This window comes from Bombyx mandarina, chromosome A1, assembly GCF_030267445.1.
Source record: "Bombyx mandarina strain Sakado chromosome A1, ASM3026744v2".
NCBI lineage: Eukaryota > Metazoa > Arthropoda > Insecta > Lepidoptera > Bombycidae > Bombyx > Bombyx mandarina.
In genome coordinates this window covers 6,271,087-6,288,736 of record NC_143234.1, presented here as the reverse complement: position 1 = coordinate 6,288,736, position 17,650 = coordinate 6,271,087, and the positions used below count along the sequence as shown (strand labels likewise).

General features: G+C 41.0%; 1 protein-coding gene and 1 non-coding gene across 11 annotated transcripts in view; both read right to left on the bottom strand.

The window, feature by feature from the left end:
- Positions 1–17,650, bottom strand: part of bent (projectin protein bent) — a 155,731-nt gene that overhangs the window by 55,828 nt on the left and 82,253 nt on the right. For all 10 annotated transcript variants that reach the window (XM_089739465.1, XM_089739458.1, XM_089739460.1 and 7 more), the window contains 22 exons: positions 16,066–16,262; positions 15,422–15,563; positions 14,725–14,873; positions 14,191–14,348; positions 13,503–13,644; positions 13,077–13,216; positions 12,306–12,540; positions 11,458–11,664; positions 10,761–10,924; positions 9,739–9,874; positions 8,898–9,022; positions 8,285–8,441; positions 7,667–7,864; positions 6,815–7,074; positions 6,127–6,277; positions 5,024–5,162; positions 4,032–4,174; positions 3,151–3,291; positions 2,079–2,237; positions 1,389–1,527; positions 799–962; positions 309–622 (listed from right to left, as the gene is read on the bottom strand). In XM_089739465.1, the coding sequence (XP_089595591.1) occupies positions 309–622; positions 799–962; positions 1,389–1,527; positions 2,079–2,237; positions 3,151–3,291; positions 4,032–4,174; positions 5,024–5,162; positions 6,127–6,277; positions 6,815–7,074; positions 7,667–7,864; positions 8,285–8,441; positions 8,898–9,022; positions 9,739–9,874; positions 10,761–10,924; positions 11,458–11,664; positions 12,306–12,540; positions 13,077–13,216; positions 13,503–13,644; positions 14,191–14,348; positions 14,725–14,873; positions 15,422–15,563; positions 16,066–16,262 (3,760 nt within the window). The remainder of the gene's footprint in view (positions 1–308; positions 623–798; positions 963–1,388; positions 1,528–2,078; positions 2,238–3,150; positions 3,292–4,031; positions 4,175–5,023; positions 5,163–6,126; positions 6,278–6,814; positions 7,075–7,666; positions 7,865–8,284; positions 8,442–8,897; positions 9,023–9,738; positions 9,875–10,760; positions 10,925–11,457; positions 11,665–12,305; positions 12,541–13,076; positions 13,217–13,502; positions 13,645–14,190; positions 14,349–14,724; positions 14,874–15,421; positions 15,564–16,065; positions 16,263–17,650) is intronic.
- Positions 16,448–16,609, bottom strand: LOC149499486 (U1 spliceosomal RNA). Its single transcript, XR_016325725.1, has one exon. It is a non-coding gene; the product is annotated as a U1 spliceosomal RNA (small nuclear RNA).

Sequence of the window (17,650 nt, the reverse complement as noted above, 5' to 3'; positions counted from 1 at the left end):
CCTACTGCCAGTATTTACGCAATTATAATTTTGCGGGTTTGATTTTTATTACACGATGTTATTCCTTCACCGTAGAAGTCAATCGAGAATATTTTTTAAGTACGTATTTCATTAGAAAAATTGGTACCCGCCTGCGGGACTCGAACAGCGATGCATCGCTACATGCGAATGCACCGGACGTCTTATTCTTTAAGCCACGATGTCTCACTTGTCGCTTAATTTTGAGCCTTATTGAGAACTCAACTTGACTTATTTTAGATTGACAATTCTACGGTGACTCATTACATTAGCAATACAATGTGACATACCTTCAACGGTCCCTTCGGCTTCGAGGGTTTGCTGACGACCTCGACCTCCACTTCCACGGTGTCAGTTCCCGAATCGTTCTTGGCTGTGACGACATACTTTCCGGCGTCCGTCCTGACCATCTTCTGTTTGATGAACGAAGTGTGATAGTCCTTGTTCTCGATGGTCACGCGATCTGCCGTCTTGAGGGTCTGATCGTTGAAGGTCCAAGTGATTGTCGGTTCTGGTTCGCCTTTGACATCAGCTTCCATCTTGAGGGGCTGGCCGACCTTGATCTTCTTCTTTTGAAGATTCTTACGGTCGATGTGTGGTTTCACTGTGGATGACAAAAATTGGTATGCGGTCAGTAACATAACGATTGTTTAAGAGATAAAATTATCGCAATCTCTAAAAAGCCTCTATTTCATTACTTATATAATGACAACAATGCATTCAATTTACCAGCAACATGCAGTTAAAATAACATATGATCTATTAGCATTATATACTTACAGAATCTAGGCTTAGCAATAACAGACTTGCTAGGCTCTGAAGGTTCTGAAGGACCAGCTTTGTTCAGAGCGATAACCCTGAACTCGTATTCGTGTCCCTCTTCGACATCGGTGACGCGGCCCGTGGGCCTGTCGCCGGTCGTCTTGAGACAGTCCTGCCAGGATCTAGGGGTAGACAATTAATCATGTACATTTCAAAAAAAATATAACAGAAAACTATTATTACTAAAGAACGACCAACTGGTAGTAAGTAGAACTTAATTCGAGTCTGTGGTGGTAAATACAACCATTCTTTTTGCGGTCCTATTTCAAATTGAGGACAGCTACTACGCTATACAATTGGGACTTCGATCTCAGATCGAAATTATGGAGCTGATCTCATGTACTTAACGCCATATGGGCTGTGTGTGTTCGTCCAATTTAGCGCAATAAAAAACTACTATTACTTTACAAGTTTTTTATAAAAATACTTACTCAAACTGTTTCAGTTAGCATGTAAGGAAACAACAGACTTATTATAGAAACAGAAAGAATCGTTCGACGATGCGATAATTTAATTATTAAAGCTATGTAAAAACACTCGATACCGACCGGCCCCCCTTCTCTCGTTTCTGCACGATGTAGCCGGTGATGGGGGCGCCTCCGTCGTCCTTGGGCGCGGACCATTCGAGTTCCACAAAGTCCTTGTCCCAGTTCCTGGGCTCGGGACGTCCAGGCTTGCCGGGCTCGTCTGAAGATGACGGTACCAATTTAGGGAATTTCATCGATACTAATGTTGACCACAGATTATCGAATACTCCTACCCTATTATGTTTAATTAATTTAAATGGAATTATGAGACTTTTTGGCGGGAACGTGAGGAGTGAAGTTGTGTAATTTGTTTTATTTTGTCTATTCAGTGTTTCTTCAGGTTTAAAAGTGTAATAACGGTGGTTTATTAATTGTTTAATATCTGTGAAAGTGCACAAATGTGGAAAAATGAAACAAAGCCACTGGACATCGTAACTTCTCGAGATCCTCCAAAAAGTCCACGGAAAAAATTTCAGTAAATGATCACCATATTACTGAGATTATATTTCATCCCATATCATCTCATTTCATTTAATTTCATCTCAGTTGATTGATGTGATCATCTTCATTTCATTTCATTTAATTTCATTTCACTCCATATTATAATTTTTTTTTAAATATATTTTAAACTAAGACATGACCTAAAGGTCTTAATTACCAGGTCATAAATTTCATTTTAAAAAAACGGAATTATCAAACACGAATACTCACCGAAGGGATTCTTAGCGATAATCGGTTTTTCAGTTTCGAGTTCCTCGGATTCGCCCTCCTTGTTCACGGCCTTAACTCGGAACTTGTAAGGTTTACCTTCCTGCAAGCCCGCGATGTTGGCCTTCGTGTCTTTGGCTGTACCGCACGGAATCCATTGTCCTACAAGACAAACATAGTCGTCAAGATATTTCTTATGGCAAATATGAAGATTGTACAAAAGAAGGTGAACTTTGTATGAAGATGAACTTTTGTACGAAGGCTAGTTGTTTGTACCTTATAATTGTGGCGACATTTATCTTAACATAAGAGGAAGAGGTAGATCAAAGAAAAATGATTGGATTGCTTGAAAGACGATATGTGTAAAAAGGGAGTGAGCGAAGAAATGGTACATGATAGAGGAGTATGGAGGGAGAAAACATGTTGCGCCGACCCCAGGTGACTGGAATAAGGGCAGGAGAATGATGATGTATTATCTTAACATTTTTAATGTATAAGTATATTCAGTAGGTTTTAATGAACTTAACATTTTAATACAAATTGGGTTCGTATAGTTTTTTATATATCGTCGCTGTAAGTCTGCTATGTGCAAAAATTATTTTGAATTAACGAGTAAAAACATTTTCGTATAAAATTTTATATCAAGGTGAATTTTTAAGAACTATATCAAATGAAAGCTATAGATAAATATTAAAGCTGTTGACACATAACAGTTTTATTTTATATGGTACATAGGGCTGTAAACTATACGAAAAGGTCAAAAATTAAAAATCTCAAAAAGTGCACATAGCAGATTTTGGTCTGATAACGACGATATTCGCCGCTTGAAAGGCAAACGTGACTAAGCTACAATAACTGCTTTGTACATAAATGATAGGCAATAACCATATTCGATGCGCAAAAAATACATATTTCTAGGTGTATTAAGATCATTTCAATCTTACAGCTAGATTCGTTAAAATATTTTTTTTTTCAGGTATTTCAACTTTAAATTAGTCTACTGTAAAGTTCACGCATTGTCGCTTAGTCACGTTTGCCTTTCAAACGTCGATATGTTAAATCAACAGTAACTCACCAGTGAGTGGATCAAGTTTCTCGATCTCGTAGTACTCGATGGGAGAGCCGCCGTCGTCTTCCGGCTTCTTCCACGTCAACGTGCAGCCGTTCTTCGTGATATCGGACACGTCAAGTGGTCCTTTAGGCTTGGATGGTTTACCTGTTCGGATAATAGAAAAACTAATTAATTTAGTATATAAGCAGAGCGTGTTGGTGTAGCAGACAAACAAAAGGACAAAAGATATTTGACCAATGCCTGAATCGCGCTGACGACATTTTGAAGTGAAGCTTTGATAAAATTAAATACAAAATAGCTCATTAAGTGGGTTCCGAACTTAAACTTTGGTAAACACAGAATAACTCTTAGAATTGGTTCCATTAACGTCCTTAAGTTTGACGGGAAAAAATAAATGTTGAGTTTATTTTTAAAAGTAGAATAGGTGTTATTCCAAATAAGACATCCAACGAGATATCTAACTAAGTCGTAGAATATAATATACAATATATAGTTATAGAATATAAATAGAAAGGTTATATCTTTAGGGGACGGCATTCACTTTCTTGTATCTTGTGAGCTCTGACAATCTCCAGTATTTACTCCTGGTAACGTATTGTGAGTGACACAGTTGATGGTTAAAACAGCCGTTATACAATACAATTCTGACTTGTACAGCAAGTTTCAAAGTGGGTGGTGGCTTTCAGGTTGCGCTAATGTCTATGGCTCTAATTGCCACTTTCCACCAAGTCAGCCGCGAGCTTTACACTGATTAAGTAATTTACACTGAAAAGTAAAATCGATTTTAATATTTTTCGGTCTTTAAATGAAATATATTGTCTGTGTCTTCATGTTTTATGCAACTTTATAGACTAAAGTGGCAATGTTTAGAATAGTCAACTGACCCAGCACAGTGATTTCGACTTCAGCCTCGTCCTCTCCCACTTCGTTTTTCGCCTTGATGACGTAAACGCCGCTGTTGGCGCGCTTGCTCTTCGTCATTAGGAACTTCGTGTTGTAGTCCACGTTTATTATCTCGAGGTTTTCCCTGGTATCGATAAAAAATTACAACGTAGTAGTAACATTTACAGTACTCGATTAATACAAAACAATATCGATAATGTTGCCTATATTTTTATCGCTAGATGTAATGATAACGAAAAATTTTTTTGTCTCAATCACAAACGTCAAATACCTCCTGCAATTTAACTGAAAGTATCGATAATATTAAACACTTCCCTAAGATAGTATAGTTAATGAAGTGACATACTTTTTGATGGGAACGTGTACAGCGAAGTTGTTTTATTTTGAAAATAAAATGAAACAAAGACATAGTTTCTCGGATTCCTCTAAAGACTCAATTCCGACACTTTATCATACTAGAACGTTAATTTATTTCCCCTCAATCCGTTTCATTTCATTTCATTCAATTTCATCCAAATTAATTACAATGTCCAATAATCCCACTACCTTTTATTTCGATTCATCTTTGATGTGAAGTATATTTATGTAAAAATTAAGCGTTTTAAAGTCGATACTGGCAACAATGGCATAGCAAATATCGAGTTGCCATAATGAAAATTAAAAAAAAACAGAAGAGGAGGAGACGCTCTCATTATAGAACAAGGATGAGTAACATGCGGCCCACCAAGCATTTACTAAAACTGAATAAATTTTATCGACTTTATCGTTTCTGTTCTTTTCTTATTTGTTTTTATCTTGCATTAAAATTTATATATAAAATCTATACTTTCTTTTTTAGTTTTATATTTTTTTATTCTAATTTTGTAAATTATTAATAAGAGTTAACCTACGTGCGGCCCGTCAAAACATTTAAATTTAAATCGGTCCATCGATTGAAAGGGCTGCTCACCCCTGCTGCAGACGATATTATTACCTGTTCTTTAACTCTTCGCCCTTGTAGTGCCAGGTGACGGTGGCCGGGGGTTCCCCGAAGACCTTGACGTCGAGCGACACGGGCAGGCCCGCCTTCACCGTCACCGCGCCCAGGTTCGTGCGGTCGATGCGCGGCTTCACTGCACCGACACACAAACGTTTCCAATTAAACATCTATTAGATACGTATAAATAAAATTGGAGTGTATGTTTGTAATATTAAAATAACCGCTTTTTACTACATGCATATGAATATATATTATATATGATGCATACACCAAAATAACATTTTTTACAATTTTTGTCTGTCTATCTATTTGTTCCGGGTAATCTCTGGAACGGCTGGACCGATTTTAACGAGACTTTCACAGATAGGTAGCTAATGATATAAGGAGTAATTTAGGCTACTTTTTTTAGATTAGCTTCACCCCGCGGCGTCACCCGCGGTTATTGTCGTATTTATCGTATCGTATTATATTGTCGTATAACCGCGGGTAACATCACGGGACTCAACTATCAATAATAAAATATAATGTTTCCGAAGCGAAGCGAGGGCGGGTCGCTAGTCAGAAATATAAGTCGTCGTGGCCTAAAGGATAAGACGTCCAGTGCATTCGTGTTGAGCGATACAACGGTGTTCGAATCTCAGGCGGGTACCAATTTTTCTAATGAAATACGTACTCAATAAATGTTCACGATTGACTTCCACGGTGAAAGAATAACATCATGTAATAAAAATCAAACTCGCAAAATTGTAATTTGCGTAATTACTGGTGGTAGGACCTCTTGTGAGTCCGCGCGGGTGGGTACCACCATCCTGCCTATTTCTGCGGTGAAGCAGTAATGCGTTTCGGTTAGAAGGGTGGGGCAACCGTTGTAACTATATTTGAGACCTTAGAACTTATATCTCAAGGTGGATAGCGCTTTTACGTTGTAGATGTCTATGGGCTCCAGTAACCACTTAACAACAGGTGGCATGTGAGGTCGTCCACCCAAAAAAAATTGTGTACAGAGATGATGTAGCGTTATTCTATATCCGATATGACGAAGCCAATTTAATGCTCATCGCAGAACATTCTTTAAATTATAGAAAACTGTTACTTACAGAATCTAGGCTTAGCCGTGTGCCAGTTAGTATTCTCTGAGGGTTCAGACTGTCCCGCCTTGTTGAGGGCTCGCACCCTGAACTGGTACTGGTTGCCCTCTTCCAGCTTGGGTACTGTACCCTGGCAGACGTTGCCGTGGATTTCGGCGGCCTGGCGGCAGAAATTCAACGAATTATCATTAAATTCCTAACTTAATAAAGTTATGCATTGTTTATTTTTATTCCATTAAGAAGAATGATTTTCTTTAAACGTTTTTGATATTCTATATCAATCTATCTATCTATTTATATATACAAAAATGAATTTCTGTTCGTTAGTCTCGCTAAAACTCGAGAACGGCTGAATTCCGATGAACAATTTTGTTTTTCCTGTGATGTGTCCCCCGTCGGACGGATTCCTTTTGTTTGTTTTAAGTTTATTTTATACAAAATTTTAGGTCTATTATTTATCGATTGAGGCACTACGAAGTCTGCCGGGTCAGCTGGTATACATATATTATAAAATAATCAAACAATCCTGTTTCCGAAATATCGAGCTTTTTGACAACTATTGAACTGGTACAAATTAATTACATAATAAATAATAGACATTCGACTCCCACTAAATCAAGTGAAATATTTTACATTTTTACAACAATATGTTAACATATTATTATGTTCTGTCAACCCTGTCTGGGACTATGCCTACCTTAACGAACTCGCCCCTGTCTCTGTCCATGAGCTCGATGATGTAGCCGGTGATGGGCGCCCCGTTGTCCCGGATGGGCGGCTCCCACTTGAGCTTGACGGACTTCTCGTCCCAGTCGACGATGTCCGGCAGGCCGGGGGGCGCGGGCACGTCGTACGGGTTCTTGGCGAGCACGCCGTGGTCGGTCTCCAGCGGCTCCGACTCTCCCTCCTCGTTCACAGCCTTCACGCGGAACTGGTACGTGTGACCGGGTTCGAGGCCTGCACCAGAAAAACAAACTCATCAATATCGAAACGATATGCTATGCATCTTTTTTTATGTCTTGGATGGGTGGACGAACTCACAGCCCACCTGGTGTTAAGGGGTCACCGGAGCCTATAGACATCTACAACGTAAATGCGCCACCCACCTTGAGATATAAGTTCTAAAGTCTCAATATAGTTACAACGGTTGCCCCGCCCTTCAAACCGAAATGCATTACTGCTTCACGGCAGAAACAGTCAAGGTAGTGGTACCTACCCGTGCGGACTCACAAGAGGTCCTACCACCAGTGAAAACGTCTAAAGTAATCTTAGAACATGACATAAATAAGGAAATAAGTAGCTTGAAGATGTAGAATTTCACATCGAATGTTTCTCGACATATAAAGAAGCATAAGGTCGATGTTATTATCTTTACAAAAAAACACACGAATTCAGATGTTTTTTTTGTCTAATTTTAAATCTTAAATACTAAATATATAATTCGAAACCTTCAACTAGTCACACTACAATTGATCGCATCTTTGTGACAGCAGAAAACTCTCTGAATAGTTCGGACATCCGACTGGATGGTTCTGGTTGTAGCACGTACCTGTAACCGTGGCCTCGGTGGTGTCGGGCTGCACGGTACCGGCCGGCACCCACTTCCCGGTGAGGGTGTCCATCTTCTCGACCACGTAGGCGCTGAGCGGCAGCCCTCCCGTGTGCTTGGGCTTGTTCCAGCTCAGCTTCACGTGCTCGGCGTGGACGTCGGACACCTCCAGCGGACCTTCGGGCTTGCCAGGTTTGTCTGGAAAAAAATTGGTAGTATAAAGTTTTGTTTTATTATCGATAACCGTTAACGAATTATAAGAATTCGATTATCTTTAGCATTTTAAATCTAATAGGGTCCCCCAGTAATCGATATTCGACTAAAATTAATTGAAATTATAAGTTTGAACATTATTCTGGTTCTATTTTCAAAGACTATTACATCCCGAGAAGGTTAAAAGATTAAATATGAAAATGCTCGGAATTAAATAAAAAAATAACAATTTTGTTTTTCCTGTGATGTGTCCCCCGTCAGACGGATTCCTTTTGTTTGTTTCAAGTTTATTTTATACAAAAGTTTAGGTCTTTTACTTATCGATTGGGGCACTACGAAGTCTGCCGGGTCAGCTAGTAATTTTTAATTAAATGAAAACAGTATTTATTAATAAACAGCACATACCTAAGACGGTGACCTCGACCGTGGCTTCGTCAACGCCCGAATCGTTCTCAGCTTTCAGGGTGTAGACGCCACTGTTCTTCCACGAGGAGTCGAATATCTGCATTTTAGTGTTGTAGTCTTCGTTCTCGATCTTGATGCCGGCTCCGGTTTCCAGGACCTGAAAATAAAACAATTTTAATGTCCTGAGAAAAATGTTGTAAAAATTTCAACTGTTTAGTTATTGGCGAAAGACAAGAACATGCATGCTGATGATAGTTTTGAGACTTCGGCCTATTTTCAGCGTGCAATGAAATTCTGACAGCATAACGAAGGTTAACCTTAAAAAGCTTATCTGATGAAAATACCGTGTGATGCCGCTAAAGAAACTTGGGTCATTTTTTTTTGTTGCTTAGATGGGCGGACGAACTCACAGCCCACCCGGTGTTAAGTGGTTACTGGAGCCCATAGACATCTACAACGTAAATGCGTCACCCACCTTGAGATATCAGCTCTAAGGTCTCAAGCATAGTTACGTCTTAAGCTGGTTGAAGAGTCCCGATTCGTGCCGCGGTTCCTCACAGCTGGCAAGGTCTTCTATGTGACAGAAAACCTCATTAGAGTTGTGATGGCGTACCTTCTTAGCGAAAGTCCAAGTCTTGGTCGGAGGCGGTTCCCCTCTGATGTCGACGTCTAGTTTGATGGTGGCGCCGGCGCGGACCCGGATGGCCACCATCTTGTCACGGTTGATGTAAGGCTTCACTGTTGCAAAATAATGTGTATTAGGAAATTATTTCTATCAACGACGCACACACAACAGACCATTTCTTGATATGTATATATGTATATCTATTTTTTTTTTATTGCTCTTGTAGGCGGACAAGCATACGGCCCATCTGTTGAGTGGTTAGCGTCTCCCATGGAATTCTTCTGTTGAGTGGTTAGCGTCTCCCATGGAATTCGGCAATACCAGGGGCAGAGCCAAGCCACTGCCTACCGTTAAGTATTCTCCACAAGCCTTGTTTGAAGAAGGACATGTTATAACGCTCGGAAAACACCGTGGAAGGGAGCTCATTTTAAAGCCGGATGGTGCGTGGTAAAAAGATCTCTGGAAACGCGCTGTGAATGAACGCAGTGGTTCCAGGTAGTATGGATGAATTCTACTCCGGTGGCGCTACCCACCTTGAGATATGAGTTCTAAGGTCTCAGTAAAGTTACAACGGCTGCCCCACCCTTCAAACTGAAACGCATAACTGATAGGCAGGGTGGTGGTACCTACCCGTGCGGACGCATAAGAGGTCCTACCACCAGTGCAATGTCGCGAGACGTTCATTGACGCCAGCACTCACCAAGTCTTGGTCGGCGGTAGAAATAGGTGGTGGTACTTACCCGTGCGGACTCACAAAAGGTCCTAACCATCAGTTTTTTTTTTCTTAATATCACAATAATCACTTCAATACCTTAGAGTCGAGACTTACAGAAGCGCGCCTTGGCGGTGTGCGGCTGCGTGGCGTCGCCGGGCTCACCGGGGCCCGCCTTGTTCACGGCTCGAACCCGGAACTGGTACACGTTGCCTTCCTTCAGATCCGGAACGCGGGCCTTGCATTCTGGCGTCTGCAATATTCACGATAAGTTAGGGATGTCAACATTTTCTTCGTCATTTGACCAGGTTAGAAACAAATACATTCCTCAAATCAATTAATTTAATCAATTATTCAAGTAATGTTAGCAAACTCGCCAATGAATTACTGACTGAGATATATAATATTAATAGTTTTTGCCCGCGACATCGTCCGCGTGGAATAGTTCACACAGAATGCTTTATTTTAGAACAAATTTGGTTAGCAGAAAAAACGTTATAGTGAGCCAACCTTAACATATAGACATATGCTGTCGGCGACTTTTTTTTGGGTCTTTTAAATGGGAACAATTCTGTCATACATTATTTGAGCGAAACTTGAACCGTTTCTGCAGCGCACGCAGCGGAAGCTCTCAAAAGGGAAAAAACCCCGATTTTGGAACGTTATTTATTAGTGCTCCGCTTGTATTGATCTTAGCGTGATGTCAAATCGGACCAGTAGTTCCTGAGATTAGCGCGTTCAAACAAACAAACTCTTCAGTTTTATAATATTATATAACTAATATTATATATTTCACTACCCTGGCTACGAGGAAGAAAGAAAATGTGCGCGCGCACTGCTCCCTCTCGCTCCTACAGTGTGACACAGACAATAGGCACTGTATCTTAGATATACGAAACGTTACTGGCCATAAGAGAAAGAGAAATAGAAAATGTGCTCGCACCTATCTCTTGTCCCTACACTATTAAACTAAATTAAACTATATCTCTCTCTTTCTAACTTCACTAACTTACTGCTCGCTTCGCCCGATCACACTTTTCGTAACGCTCTCGTCACGCATTCACCAGCTTACTCCCCAAGTCAAGTGTTCCTAAAGAAGTTTTACTTCAAAAAGTTAGAAAAGCTCTGGTGCTGCTTACCGTTGTGACTAGAGCTTCCTGCCACTGCCCGTATTTCTCTTTCTTCTCAATGATGTAACCGGTGATGGGAGCTCCGCCGTTGTTCTTCGGCGCCTCCCATTTGAGGTCCACGCGATCCACGTCCCAGTCCTCGAGTGTCGGCACCGAAGGCTTTCCAGGTATGTCTGTGGAAATATTGTTACATAAATTATTCTCTCCCACAATCGTACCAATTTATGTGGCGAAGCTTGAAACAACCCCTATACAGCAAAATTGAGATTTCGAGTATCAATTTGACCTGAGTTGGTTGATTAAATGTATGTTGTTATATCTATGACTTGTAATAGCCGTTTAATATGAAGTGGGCCGTGATCTTGCTCGCTTGCCAACGCAATAAAAAGAAATATATCAAAGATATTTCACTTCACTATCAGTTGTTATCAGTCACTAGCAAATTTTTTTTATTGCTTAGACGGGTGTACTAGCTCACAGTGGTTAAGTGGTTACTGGAGCCCATAGACATCTACAACGTAAATGCGCCACCCACCTTGAGATATAAGTTCTAAGGTCTCAGTATAGTTACAACGGCTGCCCCACTTTTAAACCAAAACGCATTACTGCTTTACGGCAGAAATAGGCAGGGCGGTGGTACCCGTGCGGACTCACAAGAGGTCCTACCATCAGTATAAATTGACTAAGAAGACGAATCGCAACTCACCATAAGGATTCTTAGCGATGATCGAATGGTCGGTCTTGAGCGGTTCAGATTCTCCCTCGTCGTTGATCGCTTTGACCCTGAACTCGTACTCCTCGCCCTCCTGGAGACCCTTGATGTCCATCTCCGTGTCGTCGGTCTTGCCGACCGGCACCCATCGGCCTGTCGCTTTGTTGAGCTTCTCGACCATGTAGCCGGTGACAGGTTTGCCTGTTTAACATTCGATCCAATTCAATAATACATTTAATAAGACAGTAGTGCAAGACATTTCAAATTGCTTTAAAAAAAGTTTGTTAAGCCTACTAGCGCCGCCTGTCGTCCGTTGATGGCATTGTGATCGTCACCCGTAGTGCCAACAACTGCCCCGAGCAACCCCGTGGTAGATTCTGCGAAGCACGGCTCTTGCTAGGGTTCGTGTTAGCAACGTGGTCAGGTTTGAGCCCCGTAAGCTCACCTACTAGTTAAGGTTACGCTGAAATAGCCTCTCAAGGCTATCAGCTTAGGTAAGAAAAAAAAGTGCGAGTTACATCATAATCCTATTGGTTCAGGAAGGCATAGACGACAAACATACAAACATTCATTGTTATTAATCTAGAAGACGCAAGATATGAGTATTTACTATAAAGTAGTGGTAGCCCCAGGACGAAAGCCTGTCCAGTTTCAGGTCGGCGAGCACGGGCTCAACCATAAGGGGTGAGATTTTCTAACAGCTGCCCGAGCGACTCCGAAGGAGATCTAATAACTCAAGAGCAGCTGCTTCGCGAATTAATCTACTACCGGATCAGAATTGCAACCCACTGCAAAGATTCGTCCGGAAACTCGGCAGGCTTCGATATTCGAGCGTTACTAACCGCCGTCATCTTCCGGCTTCTTCCACTGCAGTTTGCACCCGTTCTTGGTGACGTCGGAGACCTTGAGCGGGCCGCCGGGCTTGCTGGGCGAGGACAGCACCGTGATCTCCACCTCGGCCTCGTCTTTGCCGTGCTCGTTGGTCGCCACGATGCGGTACGTGCCGGTCATGGCGCGGACCGACTCCTTGATGTCCAGTTTCGTGTTGTAGTCCACGTTTATAACGTTGGCCGTGACCTGGAAGAAGAGGTATCTCTGTTAGAACACCGCGATCTCACTAGGGCTGCCACATATTTAGTTTCTGGCCATAGTGTTGCACCAGAACTGTCGCTCGCTAAACTAAATTTTGCAGTTTTTTTGTAAATTCCCTAATAATTATAGAACACAGTAATTGAAGCTTATTAAAGTGAAACTTTTATTACATCGTCTCAAACTTTTTCGTCTGTGTGTTGCATGTCGCGTGACGCTCGGAGGCGGAGTAGGGATAAAGTAAAGGCGCTCGTTAGAGCAGCCAAGGCCAATATGGCAGCGCCTATAGTCCGCAGCAGCTGACCGTGTAGTGTATAGACTATTACTCATTTGTGCCAGTGCTCCACGCTATTTTGTTTGTTTTTATCAGTATTTAATTTAAATGTTGTTTGTCAGAGTTAAATGTCTATAATGTGAAAAAAAGTTGCACTTTTACCGTGATTTCATAAAACCATACAATCCTTTTTTTCTTTTCAAAGCAAAACGATCTCTATTTTCAGACAATAAAACTGAAAACAGTTTACCTCTTTCTCTTCATTCTTCCACTTCTGGAACCATTGCACCTTTGGCGCTGGTTCTCCCCTAACATTCACATCGAAGAATATAGGCTTGCCCGCCTTCACGGCCAAAGCTTTCAAGTTGGTGCGGTCGATGCGCGGTTTCACTAAAACAAGAAATAAACATTTCCGTCTCCATAATATATTAACCTCAGATAGCACGGGAAAATACAACTTAAGTAGATTATTTGTTGGTTACTTATTTGAACTTATGTTATGCTGGAGAAATGCAAATAAAAAAGAATGTAAATACTATTTTATTGAAATTACGGCTTTGTTTTAAAAATTTGGCATTCCAGGTCGTAATTAAGGATGCCCCAAGCGTTTGTATTCATGACTCGCAGCGGAATACTCACAGCTTGATACATTGACAGCATTGAGGTTGATACTCACAGGCCTTGTGCCGAATGGTGGTCATCTTGGTGGGCTCTGAAGGCTCAGACTGTCCGGCCTTGTTGACAGCGATCACGCGGAACTGGAATTCGCTGCCCTCGGGCAGACCCTCCACTTTTCCTGACGTCTGCGTACCGGGAACCTGGAAAAAGGATATATGTCAAGATTCTAGTAAAAAAAACTTCTCTCTAGTATTCATCAATCATCTTATACTATCTACCAGAGCAATGGGAAACTTTTAATAGAGCTATGCTTTTGTTTTCATACAAGATATGCAATTTTTTTATATTTTTAACTCTCAAAAATAGGTATCGGGAACATCAACATTAACTATGCTTTCAAATAAAGTTCAATTTTTTTATTTATTGCTTAGTTGGGTTGACGAGCTCACGGCCTACGTGGTGTTAAGTGATTACCGGAACCCATAGACATCTACTACCACCCACCTTGAGATATAAGTTTTAAGGTCTCACTATAGTTACAACGGCTGCCCTGCCCTTCAAACCGAAAGGCATTACTGCTTCACGGCAGAAATAGACAGCGTGGTGATACCTACCCGAGCGGACAAGAGGTTCTACCACCAGTATCTTAACAAAATCCACCACTATCTATCACCAAGTCTTATGAAGCCCTGTCAAACTTGAATGGAACCTTCGAGAAGTTTCGCGACAACAAAATCTGAGCTAACCTCCGCAGCGTTCTCCCAGTCTCCGCCCTTGGGTTTCTTCTGTATGATGTACTTCTGCACCGGCGCACCGCCGTCGGACTTGGGCGGCTCCCATTTGATCTCGGCGCTCTGGTTGTCGTGGTCGGCGACTTCCACGTTCATCGGCTTCTCGGACACATCTGATTTAATCAAATACAATTATTATTTGAAACAACACATATTTTTTTTTATTGCTTAGATTGGTGTACGAGCTCACACAGCCCACCTGGTGTTAAGTGGTTACTGGAGCCCATAGACATCTACAACGTAAATGCGCCGCCCACCTTGAGATATAAGTTCTAAGGTCTCAAGTATAATTACAAAAGCTGCCCCACCCTTCAAACCGAAACTGCTTCACGGCAGAAATAGTCAGGGTGCTGGTACCTACCCGCGCGGACTCACAAGAGGTCCTACCACCAGTAAAAATGTTACAATTAAATGTGTATACATGTTTATTAGTTGAGACAAACTTAACTGATGATTTTAATTGCTATATAGTTAGTATACTCGACTCACCGAATGGATTCTTGGCGAGTATAGCCCGCTCGGCTTCCAGGGGCTCAGAGTCGCCTTCGTCATTGACAGCAGTAACCCTGAACTTGTACTGGTGACCTGGCTCCAGCCCAGTGATGTCCATTTCCAGAGGCTTCTTGTCGCCGGCGACTCTGAAATCAGAAGAATAATTTGACGAGCCTGGCATTGTGTGAGCTGTTTTCAAAGTAATATACCTAATAACTATTATGAGATCACGGGGTCTAGTCTTCTAGCTTTGCTATAAAATCGAACCGGGCGTTTGTGGCACTCCATTATACAGACTTTCAATATATTTTTTACACTAAATGGCTATGTTCCTGATGTCCATTAATTTCACATACAAACACACACATATGTTTAAGATTTTATTCTAATGCTCTCTCCATTAGAAGAAAAACCCAAAAAGTATTTCTATTCGAGTCGAAGCATGAACAGAGTTGTATTTATTAGAATAGTAATAAGACTTGTAATATAGATCGTACAGTGAAGTTGCACGTATGAGCACCGACAACTACTCAGAAGACGTAAGTACCTAATAAAGGTTTTTTTATTGCCTTTGTAGGCAGACTAGCATACGGCCCACCTGATGGTGAGTGGTTACCGTCGCCCATGGACTTCAGCAATGCCAGGGGCAGACCCAAGCCGCTGTTTACCGTAAACGTTAGAAAACCCTACGTACCTTCCGACTCTGACCCATTTGCCGGTAGCGACATCCATCTTCTCGATTTCGTACTCCTTGACCGGCGAGCCACCGTCGTCTTCCGGCTTCTCCCATTTGACCTTGCAGCCTTCGGCGTGGATATCCGTAACCTCCAAAGGTCCTGTGAATTTAATTTTTTTTTATTGCCCGTTTAGGCATACGGCCCACCTGATGGTGAGTGGTTACCGTCGCTCAAGGACATCAACATTGCCAGGGGCAGAGCCAAGTCGCTGCCACTCACCCCACATATCACTCCACAAGTATCGTTAGAAAAACATAATAATATCTAGAAATACTGTGGAGGGGAACTCATTCCAAAGCCGGATGGTACGTGGCGAATTTGAGCGCCTTTTCAAGTTACGAAAACGTCTTTTAGAAAAAAATATAAAAACATCTATAAATTGTAATCCAGTTGTATCTTCTTAATTACGATTTTAACACCCTAATTTTATTTATATTTTTTTGACACCCTAATTACTGGAGACAGTTTCACGTGAGCATCACATTTGTTCGACTACAAATGCTTCTACTAAATAAAACGTTCCCGTTTCTAATTTCAGTGATCTCTTAGAATCAACTTAAACATTCCGGTGTAGCTCGTTGTGGCCGACAGTACGCCTCACCTTTGGGCGAGCTCGGCTTGCTGAGGACGGTGAGCTCGACTGTCTCCTCGTCGGAGCCGTTGCAGTTCTCGGCGCGGAGCGTGTACTTGCCGGTGTCGCGGCGCACTGCGTTCACGATCGTGAAATCAGTGTGGTAATCGCGATTCTCAATCTTGATGCGTTCTGTGTTCACCAGCTTAATGTTGTCCCGCCAAGACCTAGAAACCATTTTTTTTTTTTATGTAATCAATAAACATTACAGTGTTATTCGAATTAAGGTTTTGGATCTATTCTATTGTAAGCAATGGGAACCAGTACACGAGAAATACTATTTACTTAGCACGTGAATCAAGAAGAGACTACTAAGGTCCTATAATGTATGTGTACTGTAAAGGCTATTATAAGAGGACGGCGCGTACGCAGTCCTCACTACCAAAAATTACGCGTCCGAGTTATCCGCATTAGGGATAATCGCAAGGGTCAACCACTCCGCAGTGCAATGGAGCAGCCTCGCCCTGGGGGAACCGCCTAACTGATCACGGTATCCCCTACGCCAGGTAAGTATGCTTTACATCGCAAAGGGCTCAGAAAGTCATTGCAACACTGAGTATCTCGTCATCGCGATTCAGTTTGGAGTTCGAAACAGTTTAGTGCCATCTTGCGGTGCATTACGTTATTAATATAGTGATTAGCACGCCATCTATGTTTTGAGTACTATTTTAAATATAACAATGTGTTCATCTTTTTTTTTTACACGCTTTATATTAGCTTCACTTGTATGTATGTTTGTAGCTGACTCCTTTAGACGCGATTTTGACCCACTTTAAACGGCCAGATTTCATTCAAACTTTTTACGTTTATCGAGGACCGATAACAATACACTAATTTGATAATTTTTAAGTCGTATCTATGTAACAGGTTTTTAATAAAAACACGATTTTACGCAAAATTATTAAATGCTTGGCACACAAAATTTAGAATAATGCCATCTAGTACCTAAATATTTTAGATACTTGCATTGTTACTGTTGGAGGGACATTTTTGTTTTGTAATACCGAAAAACTTCACGAGATGGCGTTACACAAAATCCCTTCTCAAAACTATAAAACCATTGTGATTGTCTACGAATAAATAATATTTAAATAATAAATAATATTTATTCGTAGATATTATAATAAATAAATAGTATTTATTCGTAGGTGACTGTTTAAGATGTTATGAATATTTCAGTTTTGATTTCATCAAAATAACTTAAATTTTACAACTAAATTCCGAAGAAAATACTAATTAAGGCTGAGTTAAGTTCGGCTTTTTATTCAAGCCTATTCCTGTAGTTTTTAAATTACATTTATGCAGAGTGATGTTTCAAAGCTTTCAGATTTCAATTTTAAAATCTGAAAAATTAATAACAGCGCCATCTACCGTTCATGTTTGAAACAGAATTTAACTCTGTTTAAATTTGTAAAACTTGATGTTATTATTGACTAGATGTCGCTTTCAGGACACAATCTAAAGTGTATATTTTTTACACGCTGTATATTAGCTTCACTTGTATGTATGTTTGTATATTGTAACTGACTCCTTTAGACGCAATTTTGACCCAATT